The sequence below is a fragment of the Pezoporus flaviventris genome, unplaced genomic scaffold (genome assembly GCF_033815535.1).
Source record: "Pezoporus flaviventris isolate CSIRO_AGI_PZ_B2104156 unplaced genomic scaffold, CSIRO_AGI_Pfla_v1 ptg000083l, whole genome shotgun sequence".
In the NCBI taxonomy this organism is placed as follows: Eukaryota; Metazoa; Chordata; class Aves; order Psittaciformes; family Psittacidae; genus Pezoporus; species Pezoporus flaviventris.
The window spans coordinates 4,981,302-4,998,086 of record NW_026892631.1 but is presented as its reverse complement, the minus strand read 5'-3'; the positions used below and the strand labels follow the sequence as shown (position 1 = coordinate 4,998,086).

The 16,785-nt window shown below is 41.5% G+C and overlaps 1 protein-coding gene across 2 annotated transcripts in view; it reads right to left on the bottom strand.

Annotated features, from left to right (window-relative positions):
* The window catches only part of XDH (xanthine dehydrogenase), a 50,443-nt gene extending 46,460 nt beyond the window's left edge, over positions 1–3,983 (bottom strand). For both annotated transcript variants that reach the window (XM_061475338.1, XM_061475339.1), the window contains exon 1: positions 3,747–3,983. In XM_061475338.1, the coding sequence (XP_061331322.1) occupies positions 3,747–3,800 (54 nt within the window). In that variant the 5' untranslated portion in view covers positions 3,801–3,983. The remainder of the gene's footprint in view (positions 1–3,746) is intronic.
* Between the last annotated feature and the right edge of the window lie 12,802 nt (positions 3,984–16,785).

The window sequence follows — 16,785 nt, the reverse complement described above, 5'->3', positions numbered from 1 at the left end:
GGAGTTGAGAAAGCTAAATAGAGAAACAAAAAGGAAAATAAAATGGAAACTTCCCTAGTTTACCAAACAACATGCTAAGCTTTCCATCAGCTAGGGTCTTCAAATGAGACACAGATGCCTTTCTGAACAACAAGCTCCCATTCGATCACTAGTTCCTAGTCACTCAACTAGGCACTAGAAGAGAAGGTGGAAGGTTTTAACCAGACTGCCCCACAGCAAGTCAGACTAGACAATGGTAAAGGTCCCCTAGGACCTTAAAATCTGTGAACGTGTATTTCCTGAAGTCAATGAGAGATTTCAAATTCATTTAGTAGGGCAAAGGATTAGAACACCGAGGAACACACTGAATATAACCACACAACGTAAATCTGCTATTGCTCATGAGAACATTGTGTTTTGCTTTAAACCAGCACGCTGAAAACTTGTAATTCACTGTTTATGTAGGACCCAGAGAATCCCAAAGCTCAAAAAAAATCCTGTATTTTGGCTGGTCCCATCTGCAGTCAAACATCCACAGGCTTTGGAAGAGGTCTAATGTGGCCTCCAGCACAGCACCCCTCTTAACCCTCAGAATAGGAGCAGAACCAGAAATATTGACTCCATGTGTTTGAACTAAAATTACATGCTATATATGCATCGGACAGACTTGTCAGCTGAGGAAAACAAAACTGCCACTATTAGTTTTAAACTGTGTGTGTTGTTTTCCATTCTGCTCGAGGCAGACTCTGTGTTAACTCTGTGTTAACATCGATAACTCTGTGTTAGTTACGTGCCAAGCTTTATACCCAGTGAAGTAAACAGGTGCTTAAAATAAACAGTCCTGAATGTGAAGTATGCTCAGCTGTCCTGAAGAGACTTTTTCTCTGACAACACTGCAGACTGGGCTAAAGTAAGAGGGAAGGATTTGCTGCCATGAAAGTCCCTATCTTATCAACCACCTCTTATCGCAGTTTTGTACTATGACAGAATACAGGTGACCCATTAGCAATGTCAAGCTGTCAAGAATTCACACAGCAGTAGCCTTTCTCACAGGCAATGTTATCGCATTCTTCGCAGCAAATCAACAGGGATATTTAGCCAGGACTCTATGGATGGAGCCACATCCTACCTTGCTACCTCCTGTTTCAGCAGCGTTGCCCAGGCACTTCCCACCACCCCTTCTATCATATAACATCTCATTGTGCAGACATGTCCCAACAAACTCCACATTCGTTGCCACAGATTGGATTGCCCCATGAGCCCAATTCTCTCTCTTAAACCTGCATTTGGTGGTGGTGTAACTCAAGCCATTTTGGCAACACATCCAAGAAAGGAATAGGAAAAAAATGTCACTAGAAGCTCTGAGTAGAGCACAAGCCCTCTCCTCTCTGATCAGTGGAACGTGCTCCTTTGCTAGCAATGTCACATCCATGAGCCAGCAGGGAAGGATACTGAGACAGCCTTGACACACGGAATGAGTTGATAGCATTGGTAGTATTAATCATTCCCTGGTGGCGTTTTCTTAGCCAACAGCTGTCAAGATCACACTGTGATAAACCCCTTTACACAGCACAAGGTCAGCTCTGAGATGTGGCTTTTGTAAACAAGAGCTGCAGTTCCATAAAAATTGCTGAAATGCATCAAGGGCAATGCCATTCACAACATATTTACGAGCTTCAGGATGGAGTAAGAACAGATAACAGTTACAAAAGAACTGTTTGCCTTCCACTGCTAGCCTTCAGGGTCTAGGCTGCTCTTTCTTCCCCTCTCTGCCTCACAGCACATAAAAGAGTCCCACAGAATCAGTTCTGTGCAGCTCAGTCCCTTCTTTTTTGCCTTGACCGATATACATTTTCATGTTAGCCAAGGGTCTCCTCCAAGAACAAGGGCTTTTCCATTGATTTCTGCAGAGCAATGCTCCTGTACTACTAATAATAGATAACTACTCATAAATGCTGAAGCTGTAAACACATACAAGAATTTGTTTATAAACTCTTCATACCTACTATGAGTAGCATCTTGGTTTCGAACCTTAGCTGCTCTGGCACCAGAGCTACAATTCCCTTCCATTAGAGCATACCAGAAAATGAAAACAAGGCAGTGTACTTGACCTGTGTCAGGCTCTGGATTGTCCAACATGTTTGTGGCAACCTCCTACTGCAAGAGTCAAAGAGCTCCCAGTTCACCCTCTAAAAACTGGGGTTCACAGAGTAAGGAGCTGAAGTCACTAAAACCTTCACAGGGCAAGAAGATGACAAGTTAATGGTATGCAACCTGTGCCCACCATAGCAGAAAATGCGTCAGATGAAATTCGCACATCAACTTGTGCCACTGCTTCACAGCCTTGATGAGGCTCCATTACCTAGTCAGGATTAACCTGGAGCTTCAAGTTTTCACCTCCCTCTAGAAACAATGAACGGCTGATATGTCAATTAACATTGACATAGGAGCCATTCCTGATCTGTGTGAGCAAAGCTTAGTTATCACCCTTCTTTATAGAACCTCAGAAACAGGACTGGGTTCTAGGTCAGTTTTACATTCAAAAGCCCTTCTACTGACTTGCAATCCATTCTAGGTAAGCTTCATTCTTCACCTAACTATCGATACTTTGATAAAACAAAACTTTAGTATCAAATGCTCTAGTACCTTGGAAGGTTCAAATTCCAATCCAGTTCTGGGATCCAAATTCATAACTAAAAACTCTCATTGTACCAACAATCTCACCCACATTTACACTTGATTAAACTAGAAGAAAGATCAACAAAAGCAAAAATGAGACCAAACCTGTGCCAGTCTATAGGGCAGGGCACAGAGCTTTTTAACCAGATAAGAATAATGTGTTTGTTTAATCTCAAAGGATTAAATAAAATACATACATATTCTCTAGCCCAAACCTGGTGCTGCACGTGATTTACCCCTAAGCAGTGCACAAACTCTCAGCTCCACAGCAGACAGTGGATATGCAACCCTCTCCCCTCCCCAAGTCTCCCAGCTGGAAGATACTTTGGCACAAGTTTCCCTCCCCAACTATCTAGGCAAGGGGAAGGCAGCAGGGCAAGGTTAGCATTGAGCTGAGCTCGCAAACAGAGCTAACTTGGTACTAGTAATTCAAAACCAGGCAGCCTTGACTTGTTCCAAGCTTTGGAATAGTCAAGGCTGCAATGATAGCCAGGGAAATCCAAACAGAGAGGGGGCTTTGGGGCAAACAAAGGTGTCTAGCATACGCAAGGACCACACACCCTCCTGCAAGACACAGTCACTTCTTGGGTAATTGTCAGCAGTTGATCTAGGAAACAGTATCAGTCAATGGGCTTTGATTTTAGAGCTTTCTAAATGGAAATGGAACGAACATTTTGCTGAAACCCCTTCTAAAACTCAAGTCATAATTACACACTGGACATGCAAATTATATATGGATATTTACATACGAGTTATGCTTTCCAGATCTGTTGTAATTACTGAAACGATTTCTAGTAGAAATGCCTGTATGAAGTTAGTGCACCTTTACTTAGCTGCCTCAGAACTGCAGGAAATTATTGCCAACAAATCTAAAATGTAAAAGGAACATTATACACTTGTGCTACTCTGAGTGGTTCACAAGGTAAAGTCGAAGAAGAGAAAAAGCCACTTAGTAAAGCAATAAGCAGTCTTCACAATTTAATAGGTAAATGCCATGGCAATTGTGCTGGTATCAGAAACCTTGAAAGGAGGAAAAAAGATTACCAGAAAAATAAGTAATCAAGACACAAAGCTGGAATCTTCCTTACCTTTTTCCCATTCACAAAGAAAACAAGTTCATCCCTTGTGTCGCTTGGAGCCATCCTGCGCACCTTCCACAATTCACTCAAACAGGGCCACAGATCACCCTCCCAAGAGCAGCCCTACACCCCACAGCGAAGCGAGCACCAGCGATACAAGTAATGTGAGTCTGCCTCAAGAATGTTTGACTTTATTTCTACATCAGTGCCCTGTGAAACCCCACATTATGTAAGAGCCAACGAAGAGGCGTGCCAGCTGCCTTTGGTTGGTGCTTCTGCAGCAGTAATGACAGAAAAGGAGCTGGAACCAGCAGAGTGACCCGCCCCCTTTTATATAGCAATAGATCACAATTCAACTGCATTCCCTTTAGATTATACTGCCAGGCTTGGGGCACTCGGAGTGTGCCACCGCAACAGCTGCCAGGAACACACAGGATTTTGCAATACAGCACACACTCGGGGAGGGGAAGGGGGGGGGGGGGGGGGGTATCTCAGCTATCCCCCCACCAAATATTAACAAGGAAAAGCTCTGTGCATAGCCATCCCCCTGGCATTCACCACACACAGGTCTCTAATGAGAGCTCCTGCTTATTTATCAACTCCTCCATACACGCACATCAGCTAGTAGACTGACTGCAAGGCTATTTCACTACTTTCCTTACAGTTTTAAAGCTACAGTATCCTTCACCTGCAAGGACACAGTTTAAACAGATAAGCATTTGTCCAGGTAAAAGCAATTCTAGACAACCGACACTCTAATCCAGTTGAAGACCATAATGTTTTCACTGGGATCTTACAGCATTTAGGCTTACATCTTTTTGGCTTAATCCTCATATCCTGGACTGTATATCCTTATGTGAGTGTCACCAGCAAAACACAGAGGAATCCAATTCTATGAAGAAGTTGTCTTCCACTTCCTGATGGGGTCTCATCTGGTTTCTCCATTGCACAACTGTACATTTTGCATTAAGTCTTCCTGGTTTTGCTTCCAAAGTTGTTGCAGAATTGTCCACGGCCCCCTGGATGTAACACGCACTGATTTCACAAACAAGCTATCAAACCCCTTAGTTCCAGTTCAAAATCCCTCCATAAAACAGCATGATTCCAAAGTCTCATGGAAGTTTCCTAGCACTGTACTTAGTCCTGTCTGCTCCACCCTGATTTTTGTGACTTTGCTTTCCTTCTTCAGCCTACCGGGCTTATTCGCTTCAATAAGGGTTTCTTTTGTTTTCTTAAAGTCCCTAGGAAAGTGCTTCATCAAAGTCTCCTCCCAGGAACCTCTCTGAACAATTCACAAAACAACAAAATCTAATTAAAACACCACTTTCAGAAACAGCCTTTCCTTCAGTATTTTGGAAACATGGCATACCACACATACATTGTTTTTACCTGCTTTTATCTTCTGACTCCTGTATTCTATTGCCCAGTCTATCCCCTGAAAAAAGCTGTTTTATAACAAGTGCCAAACACTGTCACAGCACTTCTTTACAGGCATTCAGCTTGCTCAAAGTCTAGTTCACAGCAAACTTGGGCTTAACACCAGCTGCAGCGAAGTTGTGCATAACTGAACCAGTGCTGACACCTATTGTCTGGCACCTCCCACTTTGTGTTACAGAAGTATTAGGAAAATGATGTTTTCTCCAAGAAATCTTCAGCTCTTTTGCTTTGTATCTGTGCAAATTTATATAAGCACTACCCTCACGTAGCAAGCATCAATCTTAAAATTAGTGTACACAAGCTTAGTACTCGTAAATAGTTTTGTAATGCTTTAAATAACAATTATTACTCATAACCACAGGTAACATGTTACAGCAATCTTAAAGCAACTAACCATTACAGCATTAACACCAAAATCAAACATGCTTAGTTTCCTAATCTGTGTTTTCCATAATGCATGATGTTTTGCTTCGGTTTAAAGAACACAGGTAATCATGTCATCTCTTTTTTAAGGAATCCCATGCACAAATTTTTGCCTAGCCTTGGTGATAACCTTATAGCTAAACTATCCCTCTCTGCAAAGGCAGTAAATGCAGCTTACGATATTCCACCATAATGTGTATTTTTGACTCAGCAACTTAGTATTTATATATACACATAAGAAAAAAAACTAATCTATATATATAGTGACCTCTATATATAGATTACACAGTAATATAAAACTTCAGACCTCATCTCAACACTGTCACTGATCACACTATGCCAAATTAATTCTCTCACTGTCCTGATAGGATAGTCTATTACAATACCCATTTCACAGGCAGAGAACTAGAGACACCTAGAATAGGATTTTTCCAAACCCTCTAAATAACACTGGAGCAGAAGAGTTTGTGAAGTGAAGCCTGGAAATCCCACCCCAAGCCAACCTGAATTACCAGAAATGACAGAGAAAAATGGGGATGGAGAAGGGGAACCCACCCAAAAATCCCAAACCCTCAGTAAACTTGCATTACAGAAGAACATCTCCATTCACATAGAACTCGAGTGAGCTAAAATGAAAACCTTTTGTCAAACAAACACAAACTGATTCTGAGACAAGTTATTCTGACTTACCAGTCAGTTCACGTCTAGCAGGTTTCCCATTTTAGAAATACCCCTTTGCCCATTCATAACTCAGAGATGGGTGTTTTAGAAGTCCCAAATTCCCTGCAGTCACACTCACTCACTAAAGAGCTCAGAAAGCAGCTGACATTAGTCAAGAACCTAGGGGAAAAAAAGGCAACTGGCTTTTCTCATTCTGACTGGTTAATCCTACAGACCTGGCTGTTGCAATAGTAATGATAATCTGTTCTGCAGATGACCCTATGTGGAGCTCAATAAATACAGTGAAATTTAAGGAAACACTATCCCTGTCAAAGGAGTTTACTGCCAGAATTAGGTAATAAATGTATGAGAGCACAACAACAAACCAATGCCAGAGGTAATGAAGGAAAAGGTTTAAACCAAAGGTGAGAAGGTTTGTTGGATTGTTCTCAGGCTCCTCTTGCGGGAAATGGGAGGGAAGAAACACAGGCAACTCTGAAGAGGGTTCTGGGGAGGGATTTATGAGGAGCAGTTTGGTAAAGCAGAGAGTAAAGAAAACAAAGTCCCAAGTCAGTCCCTTAATGCTCATGTATGAAGCTTCCAACGTTTTTGCATTAATCCTGTGTGCCTGCTACCCCTCTCTAATAGCTGGACTACTGCTACAACCTTATAAGTACCCGCTGTTGCCAAAACATGTGCATCTTTCCCCTGGTTGCTTTGGATCTGGAGATTCAACTTCAGCTGGCACAAATATCCTTCCTGGGAGCATGCACTGGCATTCTTTTCAGGGATCTCCAGAGATCTCCCCCTGCTGAAATCAGGGTCAGCTGTGAGGACACACCAGGTTAGTTAGGGCTTTACATACCCTACCTTAAAGATTCTTTCCAGAGCATAAGCTATTGATGGTTGTGTTGCTTTATCGTGAGTTCCCCATACAGGTTCAAATTTTGATTTTATTTATTTATTTATTCATTATTTTATGTATTGATTACAGATTGTGAATGTGAAGGCAGAGAGTGTTGCCTGAGGATGTCTCTTCTTCCTTGGCATTACCTATGGGCCACTGTTTAAGACAAACTCTTGAAGTAAGTGGACTTGTTATCTGACTGGATAGGGATGCTCATACTTCATTGTTCATACTTCATTTGTAAGTCTCCCAAAAGGTCTTTCTGGTTACAGGTACAGGTTTGAAAAAGATCATGGTCACAAACAGAATATAAATTGGATCTCCTCACTGAGGTTTGTGAGTGGATACTGGGTCATTATTCATGAATCACTAGTCATTCAGTGTTCAGCTTGTAATTGTATGAACATTTTCTAATTGTATAGATTCATTTCATGAATTATGATCTCTTCACCTGCATTTGAAGATGGGTGGAGTTTAATTATAGTTCTTTCCTTAGTCCTACCACTGGCTTCCTCTGACTGCTAGAAGAAATGAACTGAGTTAATTCAGCCTTCAGTTGAGAAGTATGAGTTGTCACTAGTCTTCAGAACAATCGGCAAAGCAAGACTTGGTTCGATTCATCCACATGTTTTCTTTCATTACCTAATTCCAGTGGACCAGACAAAGGATGTTTCAAATATGACCTGAAAAGCAACTTGTTTTCAAGCAGGCTTTTCCACAGATGTTCCTGCTCTTCATCAGCATTGTCTTCAGCAACAGCTAACTTGACACTTACGAGTTGTCTTTTACTTGCCTTCAGGGTATCATGAGAGATCAAACACCTGTCCAATAATCTAACTCAATAAAAACCTGTAAGGTATTTTAATCCTTCTTCTTAGTTTTTCTTTCTCTTCTTTGCTGACGTTCTAGGAGTATCTTATGCATTTAGTCACTGTAACTCTGCCCCAGGACGCACCAGAAGGAAGCGGAGTCCCCTTATAGACTGACTGCTGCCTTTGTCATGGGTGGAAGCACAGTCTCCAGTGGTTGTTTCAAGGAGGAAAGGAGGGGGGAGCAGCTGCAACAACTAGGCAGAGCTCTTCATGCTTCTGAACAGCTGCTAAAGCACCTCCTCTCTGCCTTCAAATAATACCCTGATATTCCAAGATCCCAGAGCAGACAAGTAGGAGCTTCTGGGCCAGTCTAAATAAGTAAAGGCTAGCTCCCATACCATACCCTACATGGCTAATTTTCCACTGCTGCTCTTCCCAGGGGACAGTCTCTACACAGAGGTCTGCCTCCCCTGTTTTCTTCTGCCCCTGTGAAGGTGTGGATGAATTTTGCTCAGGAGATCATTAAATCTAGTTTTCTCTCATCTATACACCAGATGCAATCTGGCATATGGCTCCTTGTCAAAACTCTGATACCAACTATAATGATAATTTCTATTTAACATCCTGTCCTAAACCTGTCTGGGCATCTGCACAAGTGCTCTGGCTGCCCTGTATCTCACTGCTAATCCCTTTCTCATTTTAGAATGCAGTATTTCAGTGGACAGTTCATTCAAAAGACAATAAATCCTCCACAGCTGCTTCTGCTAACAAAAGGAGGCTTTCTGAATCAACCTGGCACTTAACTGCTCTGTCTAGGAAGGATCTGTATGCCAAAAGCTAGCAAGCATTCTCCAGCTACTTCTGTTCATCTAAGAACAAGACTGCCCCTCTTTACAGACCCTACTAAACAGAATCCTGTCCATATTAATATCTTGGACTATAATTTCCTTCTAGCTCCCAATTAGCTCCTACCATTAAGATGTCCGAGTTGTCAAAAGTACACTTAACCTAGACTGGACAAGCAAGGAAAGTCAGTCCTCTGGAGAACTTTAGCAGAGCTTTGTTACCAGTACAATACAGGAGAGCAGATGCCATAATCATCACTGAAACAGGCTAGTTGCCTCAAATTACAGCCATCATGGTCAGCTTGTATCCCCAGACTGTGAGCTCTCTTCAAAACAAATGCATTCTAAATACTGACAGTAATAGTAACAGACAATAAACATCAGACAGGAAAGAAAAAGCCCCACAGGAAAATCATGGATAGGGCTGGCTCAAGAGCAATTGCAATAAACTCAGCATGAATCATTTAAGGTGAAAATTAGGAAAGCCATAAACATTATAGCAGCAATGTTGAAGAACACCCTTCCAAGAGCAGCCATGCATGGAAGATTAACCGCTTTCAAAATAAACCTTGAACAGCCTACAAACTGGATAATGTTACACATGTACTACAGAAGTTGAAACTTAAATTACTTCAAGTCCTGTGTCTCCCCTTCAATCCTACTTCCTCTCCAAAACACAGATTTTCTTAAGCCATGTTCCTGATATCCTACAGTCTCAACCCAAAGTAAAAAAGACTCTTACAGCCTAAGTTATTCTATTAAGATTGCCTGTCGATGCTGAAGAGCCTGTATCCTTCCATTCAAACATTCCAGAAAGACTAGTAGGAGTCATCCTACCACATCCCCGTGATGCCAATAGGATCAAACCCCTGAAGGCATGCCCATATCTCTAACTCCTCTTGCTTATTTCCTGCCTAAACGTGTTTGCATAAAGGCATTTGAATTGAGACCCTGGTGAAGCCATCTTACTGGCTGGAATTCCTTTTGCTGCTCTTCAGGTGCCCTCCTACTGACCTGAGGTCCCTCTCTAGGCTCTGGGCATCTCTTGCTGGCACTGGCATCAAGCTGGTAGGAGCGGAATGAATTGATGTTCCCCTGGCAACTTTAAACCCTCGTGTACATCTTAAACGTGTCTCTGAATCCCTGACTACTCAGGGAGACATATATCAATGATATCCTGATTACCTGGATTATTTTCAAACATCAGGACCTCACACTCAGACTCGCTGCTTTCAATGATATACTTTATGCCAAGTATAGACATTTAAAGGCATTGAACAGGAATTTTACACCATCATTCCTGAAGGTTTCCAGTTCATGAAGAACAAGTTACCTTTACTTTTCAAGAATTTACTTGGAGGGAATACATTCATCTCCCATCTGGTTTCCATTACACTTCCTATATTTGCATTATGAACTTACAGACACCAAGTCATTTATCATGACTGCCCTTCATACCACCTCATAACAAGTACATGTCTTCATGTCCCTTTTGAATTGGAGTGGCTTCCTTTTATAATAAAACTGGTTACTCCCACTGTTACTTTGTATCCTGTATTGTTTTCTATCTGAATACAAAAGACAGAGCTGGTAGTTTTCATGGGTTGGCAGGAGATTACTTTGCAGGATTCAAGCAGGCAAAATGAGGTCAAGATGTTTACTAATAACTGAATTACAAGGCTGTTGCAATAAAATATCCAGTATGACTAATGCAGACACCTAACAAGTACAGATATACCTGTACTGTAGGCGAATGTGCTGATGTATCTTGATGCAGACATGATTAACAGGCTTTTTAAATTAAGATAAGATGGGCTTTAACCAAACAGCTTAGAAAAATACTGTAGAAAAAAGATGAAAGCATATGATACAGTACGAAGATGTGTGCATATAGGATTCTCAGAGCTGCTTCTCCCAAGACAAAGTGAATGTGCCCTAAACGGTTCACAAGGTTGGGATTGCAGAAATTGCTAACAGACTGCTAGCTGTTTACTGCCTTCTTACCTCTGTAACTAGCAATAGGGGAGTGTCCAATCACACCTCTGTCTGGCTTCTGCTGAGTAAATCCACAGTTTCTTTGCAATGTTTTTTTCAGTGATGCTTCCAGGAGATAAATCAGATCTAGACAAAGCACCTCAAGTTAAGCGGGCAGAGTAGCCAACATCACTCACTTTAATAAAGACAACACAAAAAGCCTTTTGCCTTGAACAAAATATAAGCTATTCTATATAAATGAAAACACAGGGGAGTTGAACGCAGGATTTCAAATGCATCACCCTCCAAGACTTACCATGGTTCCAGTCCTATTATATTACTAGGTTTATTACCACAATAGAATACTTCCAACGGGAGGGAAAGATTGCAAGCTTTGTGGCACAGAAACTGAAATCTAAACCAAAAGCTTCTGAAGAAAAAGGAAATAGGCTAAGAGAGCCCAGAGGAAAGACCTAGTTCTTTTCCTATCATACTTTATAACGACTGCGGCAGATAATAGATTTTAAAAAGGACTAGTGTGGAGCTTTATAACATGCAACCTGCTGCATATTCCATGTCTTGCAGACTATTAAGCACAAAAATACCAACAGTAACCCGCACCGAGAGCTGAAATAACAAGAAGAACTAACAGGATTCTAATATCATCAGCTCCAAGCCATTGATATCAAATACTCAGATCCTAAGGAACTTCAATGGCCATTCAAATTAACCTCTTTTCCCATCATCACATCATCCCATGCTACAGCTCTGCACGGCAGAAGCAACTTTTTAATAAGATCTTTATTTTAGTGAATTGTTCTGTTGCACTGATCAGCTAATACTGGCATGTGATTGTAAATTTTACTTTTTACATTTAGCCCCCTAATTTAGAAGTTTATTACTGTCTGTCACTTTCACTGCACCAGTGAAGATCAAGGCCCCAGCCTGTTCGTCTCTTTGTCAGTTCAGAGCACAGAGTCAGTCTCTGCCCCACCACTTCCACTTCAGACAAAGCACTACAGACTAAGGAATGAACCACATTCTAGCAGAACACCCATAAGATTAAAGAGTGGCAGTCAGTTATTACTTTATAAACAGCTAGAAGTGATGGTAGAAGGTTTTCACTAGTCTCTGCTCTGGAAACTACATTTTATTTTTCAAAGGCAGGGTCCATGTCTTATTTTGCCTCTTCCTTTAAGAGATGCAGACCTTCACCAAGCTAGACTTCAGACCCCTACATCAATCTGTCTATTGGAGTCATGCATTAACTAGTCTCTACTTTTACTATAAGTAGAACCAATATTTGGACAAGAGACATTCAGTTATTTTTTATCTACCTTTTGTATTAAAGCATACAAACCCATCCTTTGAAAAGGAACATTCTTAGAAAAACAGCCTTTTTATACATCACACTTCTCATTTCTACGTGGATTAAAGAAAAGTTAGTTTGAGTTTCTCATCTTACAGGAGAAATTCTTGCAGTACAGAAAAGTTAGCTGACCTGACCAAACAACAGGACAAACAATGATGCCACACCAAGGGTGCAATTTTCCCTACTACTCAACGCTGAGCTCCTTTCTCACCACACTCACTGGGAGAGAAGCTAAATAAACATCAAATGCTTTCTGAATAATTCCACCTAGTGAGAAACCTCCCACTGTTCTCACTGAAGCTAGAATCTGAACCCAAAACCTATACCCTGTTGACTGAAACATAACATGAGCATCTCATCTCTTTGTTTACAGATCCCAGAACTGATACCCCAGCAAAAGGATGCAAAGTCGGCATAAGATCAATTAAAAGCAAATGTAAACACACTAGTCTGTTTTCTCACACTGACCTGAAAGGCATGAAAGCAACATAAGCTCGAAGAAGAACGCAAGTACTACCAATTTTCCTGGAAGGGTTTGGTTCTGTTTTCTGGAACAATAAATAACTGTAGAGCAGCTTATTCCACAAGGCATAATGCAGTGAATTTCCAAGAGTAGGAGAGTTTAGAGAGTTCAAGGATTATTCTATTATCACAACTCCTAGATGTCCATTATATCTTACTCGGATAAAGACTTGTAGTGAGTACAGCAACTCAACTCCAGCAATGTTACAGTCTCCTAAGGTATTAACTGAATCTCTTAATTTCTAGTTATTCACACCTCTTCCTTGTATCTCAAGGAAATAGCACAGGAAACGATCTTTATATTAAAGGTACTAATAAGAATACATATGGATAACACCGAGTACCCACCAGCTTTGGGGCACCACTGACATCTTTGATTCTATGAGATCTCTCCCACGCTCTCAGTTTCACAGGTCTCCTAACCTGACCAGTGGTCATGTCAGCATTACTTGTAAGAAAAAACGTAACTGTCCCTGATCCCTTACCTACACTGACGTCAGAGGAAGTTTGGATGCAGAAAGATGACCCAATGTTTGGGATAAAGGAAAGAACAAATTTAAGCGCTTTCATGGTCAGGGTCTGCTGATTTGTGAAAGCCTGACTCAGCAGCGGCTCTGCAGAAAGCAGGTCCCTATTGGGTGAGGAGAGGGAGCGGATCCCAGAGCTGGTCAGCTGGAGAGGTCAGCAGTAGGACTGCAGGGACGGTCAAGGGCCTGGCAGACGGTACGTGGGCCCCGTGCCCAGCGAAGGGAGACAGGGATGGAGGCGGGGCACCAGCAGGGTGATTCTCTTGCCTGCCCAGCAGTGGGATATGGCTTACCATCTATCGACGGCAGCTCCTCCACGCTAACACTCCGTGGAAACCAGCTGAAATGCAGCAAACTCTCTCATAAGCAGACATTAAAGGAAAAAGGCCCTGTAAATAAGATTAGATATCCCACTGCATACACAAATGATGATGGTGAGCAAGTATAAACACTACACTAAGCCTTAGTGGGTCCCGCTGCCCTTATCTTAGCATGTGGCTTGCCATCTAGTGGCTGCTCTTCACAGCTTGAGGTGGTCCAGCAGCATCTTATTTCTAGAAGGGCCATGAGACAGACGAGTAGGTAACGTGACCATTAAGAGATCAGAAAGACAATAGCTAGAGAAAAGGAAGAACAAAGACATTTTTAAAGCGATTAAAATTACGAGCACAGGAAAATTTACTTATGGGACAACCAAGATGCATTTGTTTCTCTGGAAAAAGAGGTCTCCAAGTTCTTTAATCAACTAGTTAAAGTCTTCTGGCCCTACCCAGACTGACAAGGCACAGAGGGATGGCTTCCTGTCAGATTCAACTTCGCATGTATTGCATACGACACTTCAACAGCTGCCCTGACAAGCTATAAATAATTAACTTAATCCACGTTGTGCAAGCTACAAGGCAAAAGATTACAAAATCCATTTATGCAATTCAGATGTGTTACACTGGGACACCCAAAATACACCTCAGCAAGCTGATTGTCCTCTTCTAGTTTTTAGACATCAGATGGAAATCATTGGGAAAAACAGGCATAGCATAAGCTAAATTTCACTTTACTATGAAAAGGCTGGAAAAAAAGCAAAGCATTACTAATGATGAACTCTAACAAAAAAGACAACACAAAAAAAAATAGCTATTTATTGTATTTATTCCACTGTAAAAGCTGAAAGAGATCTGAAATCTGGTAATCAAGATACACCTGTATAAATAATCCATGCAACACTTTTTTCCTTCCCGCTTTATGTTGTGGCGAGGTGATGAGAGTTTTCTGCAGGCTTTATTTATTGTTAAAAAGTCCTCTCCCAAATCATTCCAGCAAATTGTTCCTGATGTATCGATAACACAAACTTCTGCAAGTGTTCTCCACAATGCAAAACGTTTCCAAACAATTGTGACTGACTAATTACAATCATGTATACTATTCAATCATTTAAATATCACCATAAAATTGACAGTATTCATTTCCTGGCCTGCAGAAGGTAAACTCATCTCACTATTGCTTCAGGAGACTTTATAAAGACTCTTCACTGCTCCCAGTGACAAAAAAAAAAGCCAAATTCAGATTTTTGTTCGAGCCTTTCCATATAAAGAACACCAAGATCCCTGCACGCTCCAGAATTATTACACTGCTGATCTGTTTATCTCACCTCACATGCTGTTTTAAATTATCTTTGAGTTACAAGAGTAATAATAAGAAGTAATAAGCATCTTCGACAGTCAGAATGAAGAGCTGCTTGCCAAGTTATGGCAGTGCACTGGAATTGCCTTTCTTCAAAGGAAAGGAGAAATCGCTCCAATGACACCATCTTCAACAGGACAAAACCCATACTTGGAACAGCAAAGGCAGGCAACATGGTCAGAAAACATGACAACGAGAAGGTACCAAGTAAATTATAATATAAAGACAGGTCTAGGGTGCACTGAGATGTCAGAAGACATTTATTTGATGTCATATTCTGTATTTGAAGCCTTCCCAGGTAGTACATGGCATTCAGCCCAGGCTGAGCAGGTCCACTAGAAGGAAATGGATCTCACAGGGCTCTTGGAGCCAGAGACCTTCGCACTCCACCAGGGGGAGGGTACCCGTGCTCAAGAGGGGACTGTTTTGTAGAAATGCATCCACAGACTAAGTCCAGCAGGGGTCACAGTGTTAACAGGTCAGACATCTCATCTGTGGTTATCACTAGGTGTTTGAGTTTCCATCCAGCTCCACAGGACTTCTGGGTGCCCAGAAAAAGAAAAGCCTGCAACAGATGGATCTTAATGAATGTTATTCCTCCTTTCCATCTGTTTTCAGTCTTACTCCTATATAATCAGTGTCTAAGACACTTACCCCTTTCAGCTGAGAGTTTTTAGAATCCACTTTATCTTTGATTCATCCAGGACTGTAACTTCAAAAGTTCCCTCAAAGGTTCCAAACAGAACAGTTATAAATACACTTTAGCAGTGATACCCCTTGAGAACTATCTTGAATGGAGCCCACTACAACATCTGTCCCTCAATCTTGTCAATCTCCACTATCACGAATTCCTGAAAGTCAGGTTGATTCAGGACACATGCCACGTGATTCAGTCTCTCCAGACTATGTCTGCTACTCACTGGCCTGCAGAATCACACTCCACAGCAGATGACTGCTGCCTCCCATTCTGACCATGCTGTCAGAAGAAGGTTGATTACCTTTCTTATCGAGGCTGTTTGTCTGGAAAGGTGATGACGTATTTCCCTTCCTTACCTTTGTTCCCTACTCAGTTGCCTACTTCTCCGCAGCTCACCAACTGGAGGTTGGCTTACTGCTGCCTTCATACAGCCTTCCTGGCATATTGCCTGAATTTCTTTCCTTCATTTCCTTCTTGGCTGTGTTTTACAAAGATCAGGCTTCAAAAAAAAAAAAAGCAGCATCTTCTATTTGACTTCAAAACTGGTGCTCATTAAGGTGCTACAGGGTTGTTTGGGTTTTTTTTTTTGATGGTACATCTCATCATTTACACTTCTTCAACAGAAATTTCCTTTTCCTTTTAATTACTGCTGGGGAACCTCAAGGCAGTTTAACAGAAACTAAAACCTGTTCAGATAGGCTAAACTCACATTGTGAGAATATGTATCTGAGGTCTGTTGTGGACATATAAAAACTATACACTGTTCTAAACCCAAGACTGGCTTCAGAAGCAGCTTTTATCAGCACATTTAAACAACAAGTAGAGACCTGAGTATCATATCTCAGTAATCAGATATATACATTTACATATTATATCTTACTCAGACATCTGATCCTGCTGTTTTCCCTCTCTCCTCTTCCTATGACACTGAGCTCTCTTCAGTGAATGTTTCATGACTGCACTCACAAGAATCATAGAATCATAGAATAGCTAGGGTTGGAAAGGACCTTAAGATCACCTAGTTCCAGCCCCTCTGCCATGGGGCAGGGACACCTCACACTAAACCATGTCACCCGAGGCCTTACCTTACAGTAAAGAATTTCCTCCTTATATCCAATCTAAACTTCCCCTGTTTAAGTTTGAACCCGTTACCCCTTGTCCTATCACTACAGTCCCTAATGAAGAGTCCCTCCCC